This window comes from Lontra canadensis, unplaced genomic scaffold (assembly GCF_010015895.1).
Source record: "Lontra canadensis isolate GAN:19392208 unplaced genomic scaffold, GSC_riverotter_1.0 scaffold1, whole genome shotgun sequence".
Taxonomy (NCBI): Eukaryota; Metazoa; Chordata; class Mammalia; order Carnivora; family Mustelidae; genus Lontra; species Lontra canadensis.
In genome coordinates this window covers 121,719,953-121,746,388 of record NW_022630995.1, presented here as the reverse complement: position 1 = coordinate 121,746,388, position 26,436 = coordinate 121,719,953, and the positions used below count along the sequence as shown (strand labels likewise).

Here is a 26,436-nt window from a genome sequence, read left to right as displayed (position 1 = left end):
TGAGTCTGTGTTTGTTTGTTTGTTTGTTTGTTTGAAGTAGGCTCCATGTCCAGCATGGATCCAAGTGCAGGGCTTGAACTCAAGACTCTGAGATCAAGATCTGAGTTGAGATCAAGTGCTCGCTTCGGCAGCACATATTCTGAGCTGAGATCAAGAGCTAGATGCTTAACCAACTGAGCCACCCAGAGGCTCCTTGTACTTGTTTTTGTTCTTAACTATCCCATAGTTTATAAGTCTAGTGGTGACCCACAGGTTATTTTCTGACTATGAATGACCACCTTGGTTAAGAGCATCTCATCTTTTTCAGGATATCAGAGTTTGAAAGTCAGTATTGCTTAATTAATAGAATTATATGTATGTTAGATTTTAATTAAGAGAGGACCTTTGTCTTTAAGTTCTTTAATTAGTCTATCAATTAAGAAATATTTCATCCCAACACTTTTCTCTATTTAAATAAGAAGTGACAAGGTAAAGAACATAGGCAAACATTATGCACATTATAATTGGTATGTACAAATCCAAACACTCAGTAATTCAAGCATAAAATAACCAGAGCTCATGAACAACCAGTAAATGAATCAACTTCTATTTTTCTAAAGTTAAAGTTTGTCCCCTGCACTGGTGGGTAATGATAATGTGCAAGTGTCATGAAAAAAATGAGAGCCAAGTAATCACTGTACCTTAAAATATGAAAATATAAATCCATAAATTCTAAACTGACAAATATATAAGCAGAGAGAGCTATTCATTTTATTGACCATCTTCACATTTATTACATATATAAATATGCACATTTATAAGAAACATATATTATAGAGCTATATACAACATTTTATAGCCCCTCCACTTTTTAAAAAAAATATTTATTTATTTGAGAGTGAGAGAAAGCATGTAAGTGGTGGGGAGGGGCAGAAGGTGAGGGAGAGAATTTCAAGCAGAATCAAAACAGAATCAAGGGAGAGTTTCAAGCAGAATCCAGGCAGAGCATGACTCAGAGCTTGATCCCATGACTCTGAAATCATAATCTGAGCAAAAACCAAGAGTCAGATATTTAACCGACTACACCACCAGGCAGCCCTTGTCCCTCTACTTTTAATAGACACCTCAGTTTATTAAAAAATCATGGATTCAGAAAGACTTAAATGTGAGTAAGAAATCCATTAAAATCCTAGAGGAGAACTCAGGTAGTAACCTCTTTGATCTTGACCACAACAACTACTTGCAAGACACATCCTATGAACTATTGAAACTTTGTCAAAATAAAAAGCTTCTGCACAAAAAGAGGAGTCAACAAAACTAAGAGGAAACCTGGGAGAAGATATTTACAAATGACAAATCAGATAAAGGGCAGGTATCCAAGAGCTATAAAGAACTTATTAAGCTCAACACACCCACAAAAAATAATAATCCAGTCAAGAAATGGGCAGAAGACATGAACAGACACTACACCAAAGAAGACATACAAATGGGCAACAGACACATGAATAAATGTTCCATGTCACTGGTCATCAGGGAAATACAAATGAAAGCCACAATGAGATACCATCTTGTATCAGTTAGAATGGCAAAAATTAACAGAACAGGAAACAACAAATGTTGGCGAGGATGTGGAGAAAGGGGAACCCTCCTACACTGTTGGTGGGAATACAAGCTGGTGCAGCCACTCTGGAAAACAGTATGGAGGTTCCTCAAGAAATTAAAACTAGAGCTACCCTACGACCCAGCAATTGTACTACTGGATATTTACCTCAAAGAAACAGACGTAGTGAAAAAAAGGGCCATCTGCACCCCAATATTCATAGCAGCAATATCCACAATAGCCAGACTGTGGAAAGAGCCAAGATGTCCATCAACAAATGAATGAATAAAGAAGATGTGGTTTATATATACAAGGAATTATTACCCAGCTATCAGAAAGGATGAATACCTACCATTTGCATCAACATGGATGGAACTGGAGGGTATTATGTTAAATGAAATAAAGTCAATCAGAGAAAGACAAGTATCATATGGTTTCACTCATATGTGAAATATAAGAAAGAGGGCAGAGGATCATAGGGTAGGGAGAGAAAACTGAATGGGAAGAAATCAGAGAGGGAGACAAAACATGAGATACTCTTGACTCTGGGATACAAACTAAGGGTTAAAGAAGGGGATGTGAGTGAGGGGATGGGGTAGCAGGGTCACTGACATTAAGGAGGGCGCATGATGTGATGAGCACTGGGTATTATATGCAACTGGTGAATTACTGAACACTACATCTGAAACTATTGATATACTATATGTTGGCTAATTGAATTTTTTTATTTAAAAAAGTTTTTTTTTAATTTATCTAACAGACAGAGATCACAAGTAGGCAGAGAGGCATGCAGAGAGAGAGAGGAAGGAAAGCAGGCTCCCTGCTAAGCAGAGAGCCCGATGCGGGGCTCTATCCCAGGACCCTGGGATCACGAACTGAGCCGAAAGCAGAGGCTTTTAACCCACTGAGCCACCCAGGCACCCCAGCTAATTGAATTTAAATAATGATAATAAAAAAGGACTTTAAAAGCATGACAGAAAAGTTTAAACGATTACAAGAGGGAATAAGGAATGACATGAGGGTTTTGAGCATGAGCCTGTCATGGTGATGTTTAAGGAAATTTACCCTAGGAATGGTATGCTAGGTGGATTATAGAACAGGAAAATTTAAACAGGGAATATATATTAATTAACAAGGCCTATATAATAATATATTATTGTAATAATCCATGGGTAAACTAATTGGGTTTTACTAAGGAAATAGACATACAGAAAGGAAGGAACTAATTTGAGGATATTTTAAGAAATAATGACTAATTTGTTTTATTAATGGAAGAGGCTGAGTCATGCATAATTTTAACTAAATGATTGATGATCTGACTGATGTCAAATTGACAAATGCTCTGGAGAACACCTAGAAAGAGGTATAGAACTTAATTCAGGTGAAAGGGCATGGGGAGACACTAGAATAAAGAAACCATTGAAGCCACAAGAGCATATGAATATTTTTATGAAAATCATATACAGCAGTAGTTTTCAGACATTATAAAGCATAGAGGAATTAACCGGTGGAGATTGTTTAAAATGCAATTCCTGAATCTTTCCCCAAAAGTACAGATCAGAGTATCTAAGAGCCTGAAATGCTTGTTTTTAGAAGTAGCCCAGACGATTCTGATGCAAGTGGCCACAGGATATCTTTTGAAACCCTAAAGAGCCCTAGGACTTAGTAGAGAAATCTTAGACACCTAAGGAGGGCAGAGCACTGTTGAAATCCAAGGAATTGTTAGGAGAGGCTGACGAAAAGCCAGCAAACACGGATATAACCAAAGGAAGGAATCCAAGAGCAATCAAGGAGCATCACGTAGCCAGTAGATTGTAGGAATCAAGGACCATAAGGATGGAGACAACTTCTGGTTGCTCATCTTTCATCTGGTGGTGGGGGTCATAAAATACTAGATGATTCTCACCAGAGATAATATGCTTTTAAATAGCAGTGTGACCATAGTACAGATACTTATTTTATTAGATATCACAATTTATGTTATTGTGGTACATTTTGCTAGTGGTCTGATTATTTATAACATTTTTTAAAATATTTTATTTATTTGACAGAGAGATCACAAGTAGGCAGAGAGGCAGGCAGAGAGAAGAAGGAAGCAGGCTCCCTGCTGAGCAGAGAGCCTGATGCAGGGCTTGATCCAGGACCCTGAGATCAGGACCTGAGCCGAAGGCAGAGACTTACTCCACTGAGCCACCCTGGCACCCCTATAACATTATTTTTGTTTGTATCTTGGGAATCACATGTTCAAACTGTTTTATATAGATAATTTCTATAAAGCATGGTATAACTTAACTTCAGCAATTTATTGACTCAAATACAGGTCTCCTAAATATGTTCATTTGATGGTTCTAAAATTTCTATTGATACATATCGTTGAAACTTTTTATATAATAAGAATCCCACATTTAGAGAAGAGTTTTGGGCAGTTATTTTTCAAGACACACATATTGAAGTCCAGTCTCAATCTTCACTATTATATCCATTTCCTATATAGGAAGGTAGTATATATATTTTTGTAACAAACATATCTTCTTTTTCTGGAGATATATATATATATATATTTTTTTTTTTTTCCTAATTACAAATTAACATGTTGTCTTAGTCCATTCAGGCTGCTCTAACGAAATACCACGGACTGGGTGACTTAATAACAGAAATTTATTTCTCATAGTTTGGAAGCTGCAAGTCTGAGATCAAAGTCTGGCCAATTCAATTCCTGGTGAGAGCTCTTCCTGGCTTGTGGACAGTTACCGTCTCTCTATTTTCGCATGGTAGAGAGAGAGTGAGCTCTCTGATGTCTCCTCTTATGAGGATGCTAATCCTATAAGATCAGGGCTCCACCCCTATGACTCCATTTAACCTTAATTACTTCCTCCAAATGCAACCATACTGCATTTGGAGGAAGTTAAGTATTAAGCCATACTTAAATAAGAATATTTAAGAGACAAAATTCAGTCCATAGCACATATGCTTGTTAGAACTATAGGAGTATAAGAAGTAGAAAATTAACTGTCCCATGATCTCAACCTATAGGAGATGATCTCTCTTGATTGCTGTTCAGATCCTTCCATGTTTTCCAGGATGCATATTTTTCTGTGTGTGCATGTTGGGGGGGTGGTGTAGGGTACAAATAAAGTATGTTAGTGTTCATGATTATACTTTACATATTGTTCTGTATTTTTCCCATATAAAATGTAGCATGTAACGTCTTTCTAGATGAAAACATGTATAGTCATTCTTTTTAGATGCCACATTAATATTCTATCGTATTAGTCTACCACAATGGATTGAATCATTCATTTTTTTTCTCGTGCTGTCTCTTTAAGGGTGGGGACTCAGTTTCCTCTCACCCTCCCACCTCTCCCAGATCCCAGCCTGCTAATTTTTTAAAATTCCAGGTTTTAAGTTCCACTGGTTATAAGAACCCATGAAAGTCAGCTCCTCTGGTTTTCAAAGCCAAATGTTATGGGGATTCATCCTCCCCATTCAGGCTTTCTGGTGTGGGGGTCTATTTCTCTTGTCCTTGCCGTCACTGTCCCTCCCTCCTGCAGACAGTTCATGAGTCTGTTTAGTTCCAGACCATGTCTCAATACTTCCTGCTACATCTCTTATTATTAGGATACTAAATTATTGTTTATATATTTTCAAAATGTTGTCTTTTGATTTTATTTATAAATAATTAAGTAAATTAAAGAATACATGAATGAATAAGAGAGATCAAAACTTTAATTAAAATACCTGTTTAATTTATGATAAGTATGTGCACACAGGCCACTGTGGGATTGTAGAAGGTCGATCTAAAACAAAGTATATGAAGGTCACCTACACCAGGAAAATCTTGAGCTGTGCTTCAAAATGTGACCAGAAGTCGGAGAACATGAAGAAGTTGTTCTAGGAAAGGGGTACAGCAATCCAAATGGAAAAGAGCAAGGTCTTTCCTAGAATTTATAAATAGTTCACTGTGTCTGGTAAAAAAAGGATTGCACAGAGATAGGCTACGGAAGTGAAAAGGGCTCACTTACCAACGACTTGGTCAATGATAGAAAAGGCATTTGAACTTCGCCCTGAAACCCTGGTGAGGTACCGACATGTCTAGACTTGGATTTTAGGAAGATTATTACATACAAGTATGAAAAATGGTTCAGAAGGAGACCTCTGAAGTCAGAAAGACCAAGTTGTGGTCTAGTGGAGGCAGACAAGGTGCCTCCTTAGCGCAGTAGGCAGTGCATCAGTCTCATGGTTGAGGCAGACATTAATCTTTTCATTGTCATAATTATAAAAAGTGGAAAATGGGTGAGTCTGGTGGTGGATATTAAGGAGGGCACGTATTGCATGGAGCATGGGTGAGGTGCATAAGAGAAATTTAAAAAACTTCTCTACAATTGGAACTGAGTCAACTCCAGAAGAATATATACCTGGAGAGCAGGGATGACTAGGGGTAGAGGGTCTTTTCATTTATTTCTGGAGGCAGACACTTTTGTATTATTTGAGTTCTTTTTTTTAACCAAGCATAGACTTTAATAATAAAGTCTATTTAATAATAATAGACTTTTAAAGCTCATCAATAACAGATGGTAACAATCTGACAGAAATTTCCGTGATAATCATTGAGTGCTTGGTGGATCACCAAATCAGTATGAACACAAATTTTAATATGGCTGCTACACCTGGTATAATAATACTTGGTTACACTAATATTTTATAAGTATTCTAATAAACAGTGTTTATACACTTTTTTGTAATAGCCCCATTATAGCTGGAACCATGTGTTCACCGATCAACTTGGAACGTGTTCAGGAGAAATGAACCATGAGTGAAAGGACTTAAAATCATGTTAGATAAGGAACGGCTACAGAAAATGGGGACACTCTGCCCAGAGCAGGTCAGACAAGATATTTGACCTCTTACTGATGGTGTGTTATGCCAAAGAGAAGTAAAACATTTTTCATTACATTCCTAATAGAAATAGAAATAAGGGATTAGTGCTGTAAGAGGACAGATTTGACATAAAAAAAGAAAGAAATTGAATGGCTATCCTCTTTTTTATGCCTAGAAAGCCAACAATTCGGATGTTTTGGCTAGCTTCTCATAAACTGACAAAAATTGCTGTATTCCTTCATTCAACTTACAGCCCAACTGTATTTTGATAGATCCCACAAAGTTCAGCTACATTTATTTGTATGGAAATTCATGTGATAAGTTTGTGTGGTTTTTTTCTTTCTCATTAAAAAAACTAACACATTCATTTTTGAAATTGGTTATGTTATATCTGTTTTCATGTTTTCAGACTAGCACATGAAAGGGTGGTGTTCATAATATTAAATAGTTGGTTTTCTCAGCATTACTGGATCCTTCCCCAACTTAACCATTCACATCTTCTCTTCTCACCCACACTATGTACACAATCCTAACTTTCCACTCTTGTCCCCATGGTTTTAGCACTTTTTAAGATTATTCATTTATTTAGAGAGAGAAAGAGAGAGAGCCTAGTGAGCAGGGGAGGGGCAGAAGGAGAGAGAGAAGCAGACTTCCTATTGAGCAGGGAGCCAATTTGGGGCTCAATCCCAGGACCCCAAGATCATAATCTAGGCTGAAGTCAGATGCTTAACAGACTGAGACACCCAGCCCTTCTACACCACCCTGTACCATGGTTTTTAACACTGATTCAAGTTTTCTTACCCACAGCCATCAACATTATATCTTCTCATCAACAAAGATGGAGCCAGCTAAAAAAGAGGGCTGTCCTACACCATCCAGTTCAGGTCAGGTGTCAAATAACTCAGAGGATGACATTTTAGTTTCATTCTGTAGATTTAGGATCCTGATGCCTGCTCAGATTGTGATCACCCTACAATCCTCCATTAGCTGAGATTATTTTAGATTATGGTGTATACTCTGCCATCCCATCATCCTGGGATGGCAGATATGGTTGTTAAGATGGGTGATATGGTTGTTAAGAACTAACAAAGGCAACACAATTTATCTTTACTGCTGAACTGATATACTTTCAGGATCTCTAATCTTTAAGATCTGGGGAAATATTGCTTACCTGATGGAATTTGGACCATAATTTTGCAAATATGCTCAAGCTCTTGGATTGGAAAGTAGATGCATTAGGGTTCTCTAGTAATGAAACCAATAAGAGAGAGAGAGAGAGAGAGAGATAATAAGATAGATAGATAGGTAGAGGTAGATGTAAAGAGATTTATTATAAGGAATTAGCTCAGGTGATTATGGAGGCAAACCAGTCCCAAGATCTACAAGTGAGGTGGTCAAATGGAGATCCAGGAGAACCGATGGTGTAGTTCCAGTCTGATGCTTGTAATCTCAAGATTTAGGAAGAGCTGATGTTTCAGTATAATTCTGAAGTCAGGAAAAAAAAAAAAAAACTAATGTCTCATTTTGAAGGGAATCAGGCATGGGAAATTGCCATTTGTCAGGGAAGTATCAGTCTTTCTGTTGTATTTAGGCCTTCAACTGGTTTACGGAGGCCCATCCACATCAGGGAGGACAATCTGCTTGAATTAGTCTACCTGTTTAAATATTAATCTCATTAAAACACCATCACAGAAACATGCAGCATAATGTTTGACCAGATGTTTGGGCACCCCGTGGCCCAGTCAATCTGACATAAAATTAACCCTCACAGTGGGGTTAGCAGACCCAGGGTGATAGTTGCTCCTCAGTGTTTACTGCATGTTCTCTGTTCTTCAATTCTTTTTCTCTCCTACCCAGGAATTATTTACTTAACATCAACTCTTAGTCATTTGGAATCTACTACACTTTTGTTGATGGTCTGTGCTCGTGATGGTGGTGGGCTCACATCTGTCATTAATGCTGACATCACTATACACATTCTTCAGACAACTCTGGAACCTGCTGAATTTGAAAGGCCTAAGTATACTTTCTCAGTTTATGAAGATGTACCTGAAGACAGTCCTGTGGGAACAGTAAAAGCAAAAGAGTCCTTGAGTAAGTATTTAGGTCTTGTGCCTTGTTAAAATCCATTATTGGAACACTTCCTGTGTTTTTCTTAAGTTGTGTAATCGTGACTAAATCTTTTCCTTTCTCCATGCAGAAAGAATGGAGACCACACGATGTGGCTCACTCTTTGTTCTTTCAACATTATTTCTATCCTACAATTTTTCCTAATCAAAAAAGTAATAGATACTTTTGAAAAGTTTAAAATAGAGAATGATTATAATGTAGAAAGTATACATCTATAACTTATTCCTCCAAACACACAAATGTGCATACACACACATTTAAAAAATTTTAAGTCTTCTTTTTTTTAAGATTTTACTTATTTATTTGAGACAGAGAGAGAAACAGAGAGAATGAGCAGGGCGTGGGACAGAGGGAGAGGGAGAAGCAGAGACTCCCCACAGAGCAGAGAGCCTGACATGGGACTCGATCCCGGGACCCTGGGATCATGACCTGCGCTGAAGACAGATACTTATGTGACTGAGCCACCCAGGCACCCCACACCTTAAACATTTTTTTGTGAAAAGGGGAGAAGGGTGGGAGGAATGGTGAGCCTGGTGGTGGGTATTAAGGAGGGCACGTATTGCATGGAGCACTGGGTGAGGTGCATAAACAATGAATTATGGAACACTGAAAAAAAAGAAAATTAAATTTAAAAAGAAACTAAAAAAAAAAGAAAATACATCCTGCTGTATTTGTTATTTTAAAACTTTCCTTTACCATCCACTTTATATATTGAGGACAGTTTTCCAAGTAACTGGACATCATTCTGTTTCATTAAAAAAAAGTTTGCATAGTATTTTGACTTAGATATAAAGATATTTTCTTAAAACATTTTCCTTTTGCTATTAATTTGAATGATTTATAGCCATTTTTTGTAGTCCAAATAATACTCAAGCAAATATTCATATATGATTTATGAAGGTTTCTCAGTGGGGTAGATTCCTAGAAATGAATTATTTGTCCAAAGATCTTATTCTGCTCTCAGTCCACTTCTTCTCTGTCCTCTTTTCCTTCTCTTAAACTTTGTGGGGGGTATTTGCCACTCATAGGTAGATATCATTGAGAAGCGCCAAGCATAACCTTAACTCGGCTTCCCCAAATATGTAAAACAGGCATCCAAATTATTTTCTGAATATCTTTCCCTTTTACTTAATGCAGAATGATTGAAAGGAAGATAGTGAAACCTGTGCCTTGCTCCCTGTCCATTGGGCATTACCTTTGTCTGCTAATACATCTTGACCATGGTGTCCACCTTTCAGTAGATTTTGGAGAGCTGAGGAGGTTATGTCATTGCATTGTGTTTTCCATGGATGTAGTATATATCTGGAATATATATGTATATATACACACACAAATATATATATGTATGCACATATTAATGCTTTTAAGTTTTCAGCATTTCCTGTAGGTGCATTCCAGTAAGTGTATAAGGTGATTGCTTCTTCTTTCTGTTTTGTTTTTTTCTTTTCCCTCCCACTCTTTTTTTTTAGATTCCTCAGAACCAATTTTTTACAGAATCTCCTCTGGTGATCTGGACAGAAAGTTCTCTATTCACCCATGGCTGGGCGTCATTCGAACCCAGAAGCCTCTGGATCATGAAACACAGCCCGTGTTTGTGCTCACAGTGCAGGCTCAGCTTGGCAGCTCCCCAGCCTACAGCAGTACAGAGGTCAACATAACTGTAATTGATGTCAATGACAACCACCCGGTATTTCCCAAAGCCTCTGATGCCGTTACAATACCTCGGACCACGTTGCCCGGCACAGCCTTGTATCTCGCCCATGCACAAGACAAAGACAGTGGGCAGAACGGATTCATCAGATACACTATTGCAAGCCAGACTCCAAGCATCTTTGCCATCGACGCCGGGCTGGGGGCAGTGTACCTCAATGAGAGTCTGCGAAGTCCCGTGCCCCGGAAGTGCACGCTCACTCTGCTGGCCCAGGACCTGGGCATTCCTCCTCGGGCATCCCTGCTAGTGCTGACAGTCGTGATTGAGGAACAGGAGCAAAGCCCATCCTTGACGTTTGAAAACTTGGTCTACCAAGTGGAAGTCAGCGAGTCTCTCTCACTGATGACCCAGATCCTGCAAATACAGGCTTTCCCACTTGGCCCACAGAGCACAACGTCACGCCTCCGGTACGCGCTGGAGCCCAGCACGGACTCCTCTGTGTTCGGCGTCCGCCCTGACACGGGTTGGATTTATTTGCGGCGACAGCTTGATTATGAATCCACACAGACATATAATTTTAGAGTGTTTGCCTGGATCCCGGAGGACAGATTGTCGCAAAATGTGAGCACTTCAGTAATTGTTCATGTCCTGGATGAGAATGACAATTCCCCTACCTTCTTGCATGATGTGTTGTTTTTGAAAGTCGAGGAGAGTCCTGTTCCCCAAGGGGTAATAGGCAAAATTACAGCAATTGACAGAGACTCGGGAAAGAATGGACAGCTGTCATATTTCCTTTTGTCTGATGGAAAATTCTTCAAGATGAATCCTAAAACAGGTAGCATTTTGTAGCTTCCACTTACTCCTTTAAAGTCGAAATGAACTAAACTCAAGTCCTTTAGTGATAACATTACAAGCATGCAGTTAAAATTAGTTTCTAGTAGATAACTTATTCAATTAGAGAATTGTGATTTTAAAATGGAAGACAAAATTGAATAGAATTTTACCTGTAATGGTTCACACTTCTTTTGCCTCACACCCACATATTGCCAATATATGGTTCTTATTCTCAATTAGAGCTACAATCAAAAATGGACTGAAGAAATCCCTGCGCAGAGTCTGATTTTCCCCCCAACCATTCTACTTTACTTGTAGATTTTTTTTTAAAAATCCCAAATAATATTTTATAAACTATAAATGTCATTGATGTAAAGCTAGAAAAAAATCCATTAGGTAAAGTTGCAAAATCACGCTATTGATGTCTATCCCCATTCTCATTCTGATAAGGGAACCATAGTGAAAAAGGCAAATATTTCCATTGAATTTTTTCATCAAGTCTTCATTATGAGTTTAAATATTAAAATTCTATTGTATTTAAAATTTATAGTGCAGAAATTTACAAGGATTTTATTTAATTCTGCAATCACCTCCAAATGAAATATGTTCATACGGCAACTGTATAGCTGAAGAAACTTGAGACTCAGAGAGCTCAAAGAACATGTCCCAGTTTATGGAGCCGGAAGGAAATAAGAGGAGGCCACGACCTGTAGAATGTGATTGGTACCCCCTGCCCCATAGTGGGACGGAATTTGAATCCAGTGCTGATGAATTTCAAGCCTTTTTTCTCATAAAGGGCCTGCTGTGTGAATTAGAACAGGTTCCCCCTCCTCCAGTAGATGGAGCTTTACACCAGGGTATATGACTTGCCAGGAAGGCTGCAACGTGTTCAGCTCCCATTCACTCCCAGGCTGGGAAGCCCTCTGCAGGGCACAAACTGCATAGCAGTGCGAGATGATTTGCTTTCTTGTGCCTTCCAGATGCTAGGTAGTTTTGTAGGTCTTCTATTTCCACTTGGGACTTAATAAATAAATAAATAAATAAGTTAAAGTATACAGTTGGTTTCCCCATGGTTTTCTCTCTCCTACAATTAGTACAGCACCCAGCCTCAGAAGACCAGATGTCCTTCCCTAGAATTGTTATATGGCTCGAAGCAAGTAGCTTAACCTCAGAGCTCAGTTTCCTTACCATGAATAGAAGAGATAATTCTTGACATGCTCCCTGTTTTGCTCTGAGGGGGAAAGAGTTAAATCTGTGAAGGGGCTTGCAAGACTACATTCTCACAAACGATTCCCATTCTCCAGGGCTGGGTCCAGGGTTACCACACAGGGGTCGAGGGCACCCTTCAGAGCATGGCAGGCCTGCCTGTCTTCCACATTTCTACATCCTGATGCTCAGCAGTTGGCATGGTGTCTGGGACTAGCTCCTCTGGAAGCCTGTGGCAGCGTCCCCCGTGCCCAGGTCCAGGCTGAGCGTCACAGTCTTTTCTTCACTGACTTTCTAACTGTGGCTTGCCAATCAGAGTTGGTTCATCAGGTAAAAATCTGCTTGCCATTCAGGATTTAGGGTTTTCAGAGGAGAAGTACAGTTTGGAGCTTTAAAAATGCAGTTGTTGGATATGTGATTTTTGTTACAGATCACACTTCTCATAAACATTTATATAAATGTAGTTTGTAAGTAGATGACATAGTAAATGGCACATTTCAGCTCAACAATTTAGCAATTTACCCAAACATGAATTTTCCTTTCTTTGGCTTCTGATTTCACTCATTGTTTTGTTCTACACACTGTCATTTCATTTGGACGAAGAGGGCAAAACCAATCTTAGAAATGGTAATGTTAGCTGGAAGTTACTTCATATTGACTTTCTCACAAATAGATATTTCCATAAATAGTGAGGGAAGTAATGGCTGGTGGAGTTCTGCAGCAGGAGCTAGGCTGTCTGGAGAGACCATGTGGCCTCCAGTGGTCCTTGGCATCAAGTAGAGGCAGTTATGATTTTATGGCTGAGTCTCCATGGCTGAACCATGATGGAAGTTTTTAGAAAACAGTGAGGAAAAACGTGGAAAATAAGGCTTGCAAAACATTGAGTTACTATCCATTGGTAATGCAATGGATAGTGGGAAGTCACTATGGATAGTGGGAAGTCACTATCCATTGCGACATATATGTTTTGCAACATAACATAAAGAACTATTTCCATAAAAACTAAACCATTGTCTGTACAATAAGTTTGATTTTCAGGAAGGTATTTTGGCATTATTTTAAAGTAATGGTAACAACTGTCACATTTGTAATAATGCACAGCTTACAAAAGACTTTAAAATTTAGAATTGTATTTGTTTCTGGTAGCCCTAGAAGGTATGCTAGGGAGAGGTCCTTCCATGTCTAAGGTAGAGAAATTGGGACCCAAACCCTGAACTTTCAATATCAGAGCTGAAGTGCTTTCCATTATTCTGTGTGGCAATATGAAGAGGGATATGCTATAATTTTAAATCTTCTAAATTATTACTAAGTTCTCACAAAGTATTTTATCATTTACTTTTATGAATTCATTTTTTAGTTCAGATGGTGGATGGCAGACAGCTTGAAATACAAAGGACAAATTGGAGATGACATTTTCAGGAGAAACTTCAGAAAATTTAACAGTAGAGCCAAACTGCTAATGTCCATCAACTTAGAAATGATGCATTTACTCTGAGTTTTATGCCTCGTTTTCCTTTTTGTGAATGAGCTGGGATGGGGTCATTCTAGTACCCAGTGACAGCCTCTTGTTCTCCGTGCTCCTTAGGTGAATTTATCAGTTGGGTGGCATTGGATCACGAACTTCAGGTGCACCACCAGGTGACTGTCCTAGTGACTGATCATGGCTCCCCGCCACGGAACGCCACCATGGTGGTTTATGTCTCAGTGACTGATATCAACGATAACAGGCCATATTTCCCACAGTGTCTCCCTGGAGAGGAACTGCATGTCAAGGTTTGTGGAGTGAAGTAGCCTTGCAGTGATTTTGTAATAATCTTGGTCGTTTGTTTGGAGCACCATCTTGTGGTAAAAAGTGTGAATTTATCAAATCAGTCTCCGTGTGGCAATGCATACGTCTCCAGAAGATCTAAAAATTGTGTACATGTCAAAAATAAATAAATAAATAAATAAGGACTCCACAAATTAAAGAATAAAATAAAATGGTTATAGGTGCAATTTGGGATCACACATCCAGTTGTATGATAATGTGGTTTTTCCTTTGTACACAAACATAATGGTGCCCCACTATCAGTAATGCTCAGACATGGATTGTTTTCCCAGTAATTTGCATGCATCTCTTGGTGCAGAGCTCCTTATGGGCAACTGGTACACGCCTCTAAGCTGGTGAGTTAAATATAGGGGAACATCTGTAGCTCTAAAGTAGAAATATTTGCAACCAGAGACTATAAAATTTGATCTTTGGTAGCGCCTGCTGAAATTTCTAATTATATTTATATGATTTTTTTCTTTTTCATTTCCATGTTTTCTATGTTTTATAGTATACATAATAAATTAGAATATTTGTTCACGTACATAATTAATAAACTTATCTTGGAGGTATTTATACTTTTTTAATGAATGGGTTATATGAGTATAAAGTTTGACAGCTGTTGCTCCAACTGAATTGGACATTCAGATTGTGCTCAGATATGCATATTGAACAACTCAAAAAAGGTACTGAGACAGCTCATAACTTTAAACTATCTTCCAAAGCTGTATTTAAAGAAAATCCTACCAAGGCATTTTTAGAGTATCATTTTGATTTTCACTTATATCATTAAAACATTCCATGGTAGGGTAGCAGGACTCTATACTTGGGAGTTCAACTCCCCATGTACATTTCAATATTCCATGAAAGTTCCTGTTAACTACTGAGGTACGTTACCTGTATCAGGTGTGTTTCCTGAAATAAAGACTTATATTTATCTTTAGCATATTTTCGACCTTTTAAAACATGAGAAGATGCTAGAAATTCTTAAAATATGTCCAAAATCTATGATTATTTAGTCAATTTGATTTTTTTCTCAAGATTAGTTCAAATGCTGCAGATAATTTGTTCAAATTGAATTTGTCCAAATTTGTTCAGATTTATAGTATTGTTTCTTTTCATGGATTTGCATTTTTATAACTTTTATATGACAGACATTTGGGTTACAGGTGGGTCTTAACATAGTTTTAAAAGTGCTTAGTAGCAATGTGTTCTTTCACTTAAAGGTTCGTATTTCTTTCTAAAATTTCACTGACCAATTTTTAAGACGTTTGTTTTAATGACAGGTTCTTGAAGGTCAGCCAGTAAATATGTTGGTTACAACTGTGTTTGCAAAGGATTTCGACGAAGGAAACAATGCAGAAGTTGTATATTCAGTATCTCCAGGTAAAAGTCGCCCTTCTTAAAGGATTAGGAGGTTTTAAAATTTCCTCTTTTGTCTACCAACTCTCTACTATCATCTGGGAAAATGATTAATGTTGAAAATAACACCAGGTACAAAGAAAATACATTTGTGATTATCTAGAATCACCTTATTTAAAAAAAAATGTAAGAGTTTAGTGTAAAATCATAGTAGTTTTTCTGTGTCCTAAATAGAAACCAACCAACCATACACATTAAATGGATAATGTTCAATAATCTGAAATACAAATCAACTTTTATTGAAAGTAAAGTAGTAGTGAATCAAAATTGGTATTAAGTATAAAGAAATATGATAATGAATACCAAACATCTATGAATCTCTATGAAGACTAAATATTCTTTTTTTAAAAAAGATTTTATTTATTTGAGAGAAAGAAGGAGTGAGAGAGCATGAGTTGGGGGGAAGGCAGAGGGAGAGGGAGAAGCAGACTTCGTACTGAGCAGGCAGCCCGACATGGGGCTGGATCCCAGGACCCTGAGATCATGACCTGAGCTGAAGGCAGAGGATTAACCCACTGAGCCACCCAAGTGTCCCAGAAGACTTAATATTCTTAAGGTCAGAGTAAATCATACTTAGAAAATGTGACGGTACATGTATCTGTGTGTATGTTGGAACTTCACTGAGAGAAGCTCATGTTTATGTTTTTCTTTAAGAATGCACAGGCCTCAGATTTGTTTTGGTGATTAGCTTTAGTTGGCATTACATTTTACACTATTTTTAAATATATTTGTTGCTTTTTCATGTTTGTCATGAAATGTGACATGTTATTTCTTGTTACTAATGCTTTCTCTTTCTCTCAAGAAAGAAAGAAATTCTTTTTTAAAATCACTAACATTTTATTTATTTTTTAAAGGATTTATTTATTTATTTGACAGAGAGAGTTGTTGTGGGGGGAGGCAGAGGGAGAGCAGAGAGAGAGAATCTCAATCAGACTCCCTGCCAACTGCCAAACCTGACAGAGGGCTGGATCTCAGGACCCAGAGATCACGACCTGAGCTGAAACCAATAGTCTGTCACTTAACAGACTGAACCACACAGGAACCCCCCATAAAAATCACTAACGTTTAAAAACCAAAGCAGATTTTCAAAAATCTCACTCACCATAACAGAGAAAAACCATAGGGTGTTGGGGCAGATTTACTGTGAAGTAATGAAGTTTAAGTTTCGGGTCCCTTCACTTGAAGGGCTCCTCTGGGATAGGAGTAAGGGGCAGTAGACAATTTGTATTTGTAACATTGTCGTATTTTTCCTACAGAGAGCCTTTCACATTATCAGGACCAAATAAGGACCATACTGTTAGGAGCATAAGGAGGAGAATTTAAAAAAAAAGACATTCAAGAACTTTATGTAGGAAATTACAAATTATTAGTGAAAGACCTTAAAGAAGAAAGATATGAAAAGGCCTATCATGTTCATGCTTGGGAAAGTACGAGATCTGAAAGGCAACATATTCAGTGATAATGAGCCTGCACACACACATACACATGCAAACACACACAGAAATTATTATATTGAGATATAATCCTGAAGGAATTTCCTAGAAGAAAATAAAACCAGGGTATATATTTTTCACAGATATATGGACTAGAAAGATAAACCACCACTTTAGAAAAGGGGCTAGTTACAGAGAAGAAGGAGGGGAATGAGATTTGGGGGTATACCCAGATCCTCTGCTGTACTTATACTATGTTATTTATTTAAAACTTTTGAAGACATTCTGGGAATTGAGTAATTTGGAAATGTTTTCATGGGTGTTCATCATCTATTTCCAAATATTTCAAATATTGATTTTCTCAAAATTAGCTTTGAAAATGATACTTGAGGTGTAGCAATATAAAAAAATAATGGTGTATATTGTTAGTCATACCTTTGCTTTTACTTCATCCAATTGCTAAATAGAAGCAACTACAAAATATAAGAAAAATTAGAAAGATAAAAATAAATATAATGTAGGATGCCTGGTTGACTCGGACAGTTAAGCTTCAGACTCTTAATTTCAGTTCAGGTCATGATCTCAGAGTCGTGAGATTGAGCCCCACCCAAGTTTAGCACTGCGTGTGGAGTCTGGGATTCTCTCTCTGCCCCTAACCCTCACCACTCATGCTCTCTCTCTTAAAAAAATAAAAGAGAGGGGCGCCTGGGTGGCTCAGTGGGTTAAGCCATTGCCTTCGGCTCAGGTCATGATCTCAGGGTCCTGGGATCGAGTCCCGCATCGGGCTCTCTGCTCAGCAGGGAGCCTGCTTCCCTCTCTCTCTCTCTCTCTGCCTGCCTCTCTGTCTACTTGTGATCTCTCTGTCAAATCAATAAATAAAATCTTTAAAAAAATAAAAAATAAAATAAAAGAGAGAGAAGGGAAAAGAAATAAAAATAAATATAATGCAAAAAAAGACATGTATAACACTTATGAAAATTTCAGTAGGGGCACCTGGGTGGCTCAGTTTGTTAAGCGTCTGCCTTCAGCTCAGGTCATGACCCCAGGGTCTTGGGATCGTGCCCCACATGGGGCTCTCTGCTCAGTGGGGAGTCTGCTTCTCCCTCTGCCTCTGCCCCTCGCTCCACTCTCTCTCTCTCTCTCTCTCAAATAAGTAAGTAAATAAATCCTTAAAAAAGTAAATAAAAATTAAGAAATTTCACAGTGTTCATGTAAGAATAAATAAATGGCTCAAAGTGTAGAAATCACAACTAATAGATTTACATAATCTCTTTCTCTATCCTCTAACTTTCTTAAGGGCAGGAGTTCTTTTTTATTTGTCTTTATATTTCCTATGACTGGTAAAGTGTCTGTTCTGTGATAATGACTCATCAAAATGGAACAAAAGAATGAAAGAGAGCCACTAATTAACTCCAGACTTTGTCAAGAGTTTTTTGGATTGTTTGAAGAGTTTAAATTTTATTAAAGAATATAAGTCTGTTATTTAACAAAAAACCCATATAATCAATTTGATTAGAAGTACCAGTATGGAGACGCCTGAGCGGCTCAGTTGGTTAATCGTCTGCCTTCGGCTCAGGTCATGATCCCGGTGTCCTGGGATCGAGCCCCACCTCAGGCTCCCTTGCTCTTGGGGAAGTCTGCTTCTCCCTCTTGTCCTGTCTGCCGCTTCCCATGGTTGTTTGATCACTCACTCTCTCCATCAAAAAAATAATAAAATCTTAAAAAAAAATAGAGGTACCAGTATGAACTTATGACATTAGTTAGTGTGTGCACTGAAAAAGGCCAGAAACAGTAACTGGCCTGGAAGCACCCCCTCAGGTTCAGAATATAACCTCCCGATACCATGTTCCACCAGAAGGAACCAGGAGTCCTTGAAGAAATAGCTGACTCCAGGTCTTGGACAGGAAGTCTTTTTACAAGATGAGTCTGTGCCATTTTGTTATACCAGATACAAGGGGCTTACTAAAGACTTCTAGGATCATATTAGAAAAGTTCAGGAATCAACTTTGAAAGAATCCTGATGTTCAAATACGGGACAATTTCAACATAGAGAAGAAAAATAATGGCAATAGATTGAAATCCTGCTAATGTGTTTAAATTCACGCTTAATGGTTCTTAAAACAGAGATAAGCAAACCTTTAATTATCATAGTTGGAGCCCAGGAGGAGGATGTTAGAGCACCACTCCATTATTTTGAACGTTGTTAAATAAAAGCTTGGCATCAAGTATTTATCCTGACTTTCCTATAATGAACTGTTCTCTTGGGTTATCAATAAGTAGAGATTCATGTTGAAATATATCCAGAAGAAATGATAGGATTTCAGGGATTTGCTTCCAAGGAGGATGGTAAAGGGGAATATTTGAGTAGGGAAGAAAGATTGGTCATGAGTTGATAATTATTGATGCCAGATGACAGGCATAATCATCTCAATGCAATCTCAATATAAGGTCAATGTCATCTTTGTGCAGAGCTCAGTATATCATCCTGTCTACTTTTACATCTGTTTGAAAATTTCCATAATAAAACAGTCAAAAATCGATTATGTTTCCTGTCTATATTTTAGGATTATTTTATGTTCATACACTCTCAGAGCCTAAAACAAACAAATCGTCGAAATTATCACAGATGTATGTAGATTCACTAATTCTGCTTTCTGCATTGTCATTTAACATCAGTTTCTTAATTTCTGTGTGTATGTATAGAAAACAGTTCTGACCACTTCAAGATTGATGCCAACAGTGGTGAAATAAGAACAACCACAATCCTTTCATATACCTACAGACCTTCCTACAGGATGACCATAACTGCCAGTGACCAGGGACAGCCTCCTCTTCAAGGCCAGGCCATCATTAATATCCAGGTAATGTTCTGAAAGAAATGCTCAACATCACTCAGCATCAGGGAAATACAAATCAAAACCACAGTGAGAGACCACCTCACACCAGTTAGAATGGCTAAAATTAACACATTAGGAAACAATAGATGCTGGCAAGGAATCAGAGAAAGGGGAACTCTCCTACACTGGAAAATGGTATGGAGGTTCCTCAAAAGGTTAAAAATAGAACTACCATACGACCCAGGAATCGTACTACTGGGTATTTACCCTAAAGATACAAATGTAGTGATCCAAATGTGCACCCGAATTTTTATAGCAACAATGTCCACAATAGCCAAACTATGGAAAGAGCCTAGATATCCATCAGCAGATGAATGGATAAAGAAGATGTGGTATACACACACATAGACACAAACATACACATACACACACTGAAATGTTACTCATTTGGTGAAATCTTACCATTTACATCAAGGTAGCTGGAACTGGAGGGGTAATTATGAAATGAGCAAAATAAGTCAGTCAGAGAAAGACAATTGTCATATGGTTTCACTCATACATGGAATATAAGAAACAGTGCAGAGGATCATAGGGGAAGGGAGGGAAAACTGAATGGGAAAAAATCAGAGGGAGACTAACCATGAGAGACTGACTCTTAACTGTAGGAAACAAACTAAGGGTTGTTGGAGGAGAGGAGGAGAGGCATGGGGTAATTGGGTGATGGGCATTAAGGAGGGCACAGGATGTGAAGAGCACTGGGTGTTATATGCAACTGACGAATGACTGAATTCTACGTGTGAGACTAATGATGTATGGTATGTTGGCTAATTGAATTAAAAAATATCCAGGTAATGTTCTGTCATCAACATATAGTGTGAAAAGATGTTCAGAAGTGTTCAGTTCAGATGTGATTTTGTTAGCTTTTTATGTAAATGTGTACAATGAAGATAGCTTAAATACATGAATGCCAATTTTAGAGAACATTTCAATTTAAATTTAAACTAATTAAATTGTATTTTTATTATTAAACATTATATTATATATTAATTTTATTATTAAATTTAAATTTAGTTTAATTTAGAGAACATTGCAGATTTATGTGTGTCTTTTTATTATCACTTGAGAAATGATTAGATCCCAGTAACTTTTAATTTTAACTTTGTACAGTTCTGACAAGATATTTTACTTTTATCACTACATAGACATTTATGTTGCTTCGCTTATGAAAAATAAAAGAGTGTATTGTCTTTTACTTTTTCCTAATCACAAGGACCTGGTAAATTTGTGGGAGAAATTGTATGTAAACAAGGGTCAATAATATATCATGCAGTTCTCTGTCATTATTTTTAAATTTAGAGAAGTCACTTGAGAACCATATTTAAAGGTTTTGCTTTAATCATAATGAGCAAACAACTTGTGGGAAGTCTTCATTGTAGGAGAAATTCACACTCACCAGTCAAAAATGAGATGATTATGCATAGCTAGATTTCTTCGTTCATGCACATGATAATCACTAATATTAATACAGATATGTATAATAATCAAAAATATATATCCCTATTATGTTTCCATAATATATGTTTCCAAATTATATTCTTTACTGATTGAGGATGTGTGGGTTAGGAGAAAATTCTATATCGTAATATTTCCACATCTCTGGTTTCAGATAAACAAAGACACATGATACATACGTGTGCACAGATGTTGTCCTTATGGATATATTGGTCTCTAGGATTTAGAGTAATTCGAGGAACTATCTATCCCACATTCTCATTGAAGAATCACAAAGCTACAGTTCAGTTTAACTATAGCATGGTCTCACCAAACCCCATTTCACGCATTAGAACAAACAGGGAAGTAGAAAGTTCTGTATTTTCTTATCTCCTAGATATTATGAAATTTTCAATCTTCAGAGATATACTGGAATTATACAATAGAAAAAGACGTTTTCTCACCAATTAACATATGTGTATCATACAAATGGAAGGAATTAACTTCAAAGTAATGTCATCATGTCTATTGATTCAACTCTTAAAAAGGACCCTAAATCAACAACTCCTTTTCCTTTTTATTTCAGGTGATACCACTATCTCAAGGGAGAGCTCTCATTTCTCAGAATATTAGACACTTAGTTTTACCTGAAAACTTGAAGCCTGCAAAAATAATGAGCTTGTTCAAGTCACCTGATCACCTTCAACAACATCATAATGGAAAGATACATTTCAGTATTGCTGAGGATGACAAGGATGGTCACTTCGAAATCGACAGCTCGACAGGAGACTTGTTCCTTTCTAAAAAACTTGATTATGAAATGACATCTCATTACCTTTTCAGGGTGGTTATTCAAGACCATAGCAAAAGCCCTCCCCTGAATAGCACGGTCTTCCTGAATATTGATGTGGAGGATCAGAACGACCATTCCCCATCTTTCCAAGGAGAGCTCATTGTGATAAGTGTCGAAGAGAATGTCCCTATAGGGACTCTGGTGCATGTCTTCAATGCCAAAGATGGGGATGGCAGCTTTTTGAACAGTAGAATTCAATACTTCATTGAATGCCACCACCCTGGGATGAGTCTCTTTCTCATCCACCCCTCATTCGGCACATTAGTCACTGCATCCCCCCTTGACAGAGAGAGGGTTCCAGCTGTCACCCTGACGGTCACTGCGTCGGACCAGGCTGTGAACGTGACAGACCGGCGATTGCGATCCCAGATGGCAAAGGTCATGATTTTGGATGTAAATGACCACAGCCCCACTTTTATGTCCTTCCCCATTGCCCACATCAAAGAGGATGCCGCGGTAGGCTCCTTGGTGCACCACATAAGTGCTCAAGATCCAGATGAAGGAAGGAATGGAAGAGTAACCTACAGCATCCTCTCAGGAAATGAAAACATGGCATTTACGCTGGACGAGTCATCAGGTACTGTCATTGTCAGTTAAAGTCTCTGATCACTGGCTCACATTTGTCTGCTTCATTTTCCTCTGTTAAAATGACAGTTCTTGAGGTGTATAAGCTTTAAGGAAATGTGACTTGATTTACTGTTTAGCTCATGTAAATGAAAGGCCCAGGGGTTGTACTCAGACAGCCGCCTGTAACTGACCTGTTTGTTAATATTGATGATGCTTTGTTGCCAGCTCACATTTCATGGGATGAATATATACTAGCAAACTTTACTGCTTTGCACTGTAGATCTTCACAGGGTAGGAGATGGCACCAAAGTGAATCAAGGCACAGCACGTGTAATCATCAGCATTATTCAAAGACTTTAGAACGGAAACTTATCTTTGAGATCATACAAATATCCATTTGTTAGTAGTTGTAAATACTGCATTTTTAAAAGGTTGGATTGATTTGGGCATGAATACCTTTACTTCCCACATTAGCCGTAATATTTTATTCTTGGCAGAAACATTTATTCACCATCCACTCTGTAGAAATGTCACTCACTGTCACTTCACTTGTCTTGCTATCGCCGTGTTGCCCGATAACGTCTACTTAAAGTTTTATGCAGTTTGATGGAAGGCTACACGTATGCAGTGTCATTCTTAATGAAATTGGAAACGAACACCCCTCAACCTGATTTTCAGGAGATATCGAAGACATGGACTACCACCTCATTCTCTAAAATACAAAGTCATTTTGCATGATTCTTAGAAAAAACATCTCAGATGTGTACCATTTGGCCCAACTGTTCATTAAGAACATTATTTGGAATGGGGCTGAATGTATAGGATTTGGAAGTCATGATTCTAGGCTGGCTATATATGGTTGGAAAATTTCATCAAAATATTTATTAAATCCTGTACATATGGTTCCATTCTGAGGCATGCATGACCACCAGCTAAAAGCCCAACTGACAGAGAGATAGTCCAGACCCAGCTGCTGATTTCTGTGAGAGCTGGGGTCTCCGAGGACCTGTTTCAATGATACTTAAAATGTTTTCCAACATGGCTAAGGAAAGTCTATTTCAGATCGTTAAAGTGAATGGATAAAATTAGAATCGTGCCTCGGTAATATAGTTATCACGACTCTTAACTGTACTGGCTGTTTCAGTTGAGATATTTTTCAAAGACATAAATGATCATGGCTGAATGCATTCAGAGGAGACAGGCTATTTTTCTTCGTGAAGCTCACATTTCTTAAAAGACAGTGAGTTTTGCACTGACTTTGGCTCTGAAGTGCAGAGGGATCAGTACTGATTGAAAAACTACCTTATATGGGCGCCTGGGTGGCTCAGTGGGTTAAGCCTCTGCCTTCGGCTCAGGTCATGATCTCAGGTTCCTGGGATCGAGTCCCGCATCGGGCTCTCTGCTCAGCGGGGAGCCTGCTTCCCTCTCTCTCTCTCTCTCTGCCTGCCTCTGCCTACTTGTGATCTCTCTCTGTCAAATAAATAAATAAAATCTTTAAAAAAAAAAAAAAAAAAAAAGAAAAACTACCTTATAAAATCTGAATCTGCAAGCTTCTTTAATTATTTGAAGGTAAGTTCTCATAGGATGAGTATATGTTAGAGAAGCAAACAGCAGTCTTCAAAGGAAAAAAATGTGATGATTGGAATCATGTGAGAGCTACATATGTGTAATACTTTAACTATGATACTGTTTGGATGAGTTATATGCTTAAATGTCAGTAGGATGGAGACATATTCTATTTGTGAAGTTTATTTCCTCAGTTAGTCAGTCTTCCTATTTTTTGTTAGGAAAAAAAAAAAGATAGTTGACTGAGACAGTATAAAGAGACTATAACTCTTTATCTTAAGGAATGTAGCCATACTCTCCTTTTTGTAGATGACATGAAGTGTCATTGGACATGGAAGCACTTACTGTTACAACCTAGATTTTTGGTTTGTGTACTTTTCTTTTGTTTTTTAAGTAGGCTCCATGCCCAGTATGGGGCTTGAGCTCAGGACCCTGAGATCAGGAGTTGCAGGCTCTACCGACTGAGCCACCCACGTGCCCCTATGCTGGATTTTTTTAAAAATGAAAGTAGAAAAATAATTTAGATGTAATCATCTCCATAGGTAAAGGTATATGATAATTTCTGAATTCTCATTCATCTTTAAAATTTAAACCAGAATGACTCTTTTGACTGAAGGTTACCTTTTTATTCTTGAAAATATATAAACTTCATGTTGGTTTCATAAAATTTATTCTTTAGCAAAGAAAGCTTCTGGACCTTTAGCAGGTTAAGTAAGTTAGACAAAGGGAGAGTAAGCACAACTTCTCTAGAAAATGTTTATTATATATTGTTCTTTTCCTCTTTCAAATCAGGTTTACTAGCAACCACCTGTCCTTTGGATTATGAAATAAAGCCTCAGCACATTCTGACCCTTCTGGCCCTCGATGATGGCACACCAGCACTTTCTTCATCCCAGACTTTGACAATCACTGTTCTTGATGTGAATGATGAGGCACCCGTGTTTCAGCAGAACCTATATGAAGCTTCAGTTAAAGAAAACCAAAATCCAGGGCAGTTTGTCGTAAGGGTTGAAGCTATGGACAAAGATTCAGGTAATTTAAAAATAGGGAAACTTGATAATTAATGCTAAAAACAAAAATTCACATACTTGAAAGTAGTTATGGCCCAGGAAAATGAAGACAATTGCTAGTTATTTCAAACTTCTAATACCTCTATAATTAGTGTACACATAAAAACACATACACATGTAAAGGTAATGTGTTCTTTTTTATCTATTTGTTTATTTCAGAGACAGAAAGAGAGAGTGTGTATAGTTGGGGGGGAGGGGCAGAGGTAGAGGGAGAGAGGGAGAATCTCAAGCAGACTCTCCATTGAGCACAGAGTCCAATGCCTCAACCAACCAACTTAGCCACCCAGGCACCCCTTGATAATGTGGCTTTTATTTGGCATTTGTTTCTATTGATTTATATTATTATTTATAGTAGAGTGCTACATACTGAATTAACATGTTTTTGTTTGATCTTGATAATAAACTGCAGTATAGACAAGGTATCACATTTTTTTCCAGAATGTAATGGTTGGATACACCACATACAAACAGGTAAATGGTTGGATCTGTGTTTCCTCTCTATACAGCAAAATGGAAGAGAGAGGATGCTAGCATCAGATTGCCTGGGTTTGAATCCTGGAACTATCCTTTACTTCAGCTGTGTAACTTTGAGCAAGTAGCTAATTCTCTCTCTTCCTCCGTTTGTTTATCTGGAAAACGGGGATAATGATAGGTCCTAATTTCTAGTTATATTAAGAGAATGAATGAATTATTATGTGTAAAGAGCTAAGACCCATGACCAGCACAATAAATGGTCAATAAAGGTCAACTTCTGTCATTACTATTATTACTCTTATTAAAGTCAGCCACCATGTCCAGACAAATAACTTTGAAGTGAATAATCACTATAGCTGGGAATTTATAAATGTCTTAGAGTTCCTTTTCAATATCTCTGTGACTTTTTTGGTATTTAAGGTTCAGTAACTTTAATAATATTGTTTGTATTTTAAACAAAATAATTCTGAAAATTACCATATTTGCCATTTAGAGCATATGTCCATTTCCCCATCTGAGTTAATACAAATAGTTCAATAAGACAGGTTTTTTTTTCCTCATGTATATAATTCTTTTTATTGTGTGGGCTTCAGGTATACATTATAATCTGACATCTGTATACCCTACAAAGTGGTTAC

At 37.7% G+C, this 26,436-nt stretch overlaps 1 protein-coding gene across 1 annotated transcript in view; it reads left to right on the top strand.

Moving 5' to 3' along the window:
• The window catches only part of DCHS2 (dachsous cadherin-related 2), a 252,180-nt gene that overhangs the window by 153,605 nt on the left and 72,139 nt on the right, over nucleotides 1-26,436 (top strand). The window contains exons 4-10 of the mRNA XM_032862590.1: nucleotides 8,315-8,551; nucleotides 10,057-11,073; nucleotides 13,864-14,051; nucleotides 15,372-15,471; nucleotides 19,644-19,801; nucleotides 21,855-22,698; nucleotides 25,047-25,286. Of these exons, the coding sequence (XP_032718481.1) occupies nucleotides 8,315-8,551; nucleotides 10,057-11,073; nucleotides 13,864-14,051; nucleotides 15,372-15,471; nucleotides 19,644-19,801; nucleotides 21,855-22,698; nucleotides 25,047-25,286 (2,784 nt within the window). The remainder of the gene's footprint in view (nucleotides 1-8,314; nucleotides 8,552-10,056; nucleotides 11,074-13,863; nucleotides 14,052-15,371; nucleotides 15,472-19,643; nucleotides 19,802-21,854; nucleotides 22,699-25,046; nucleotides 25,287-26,436) is intronic.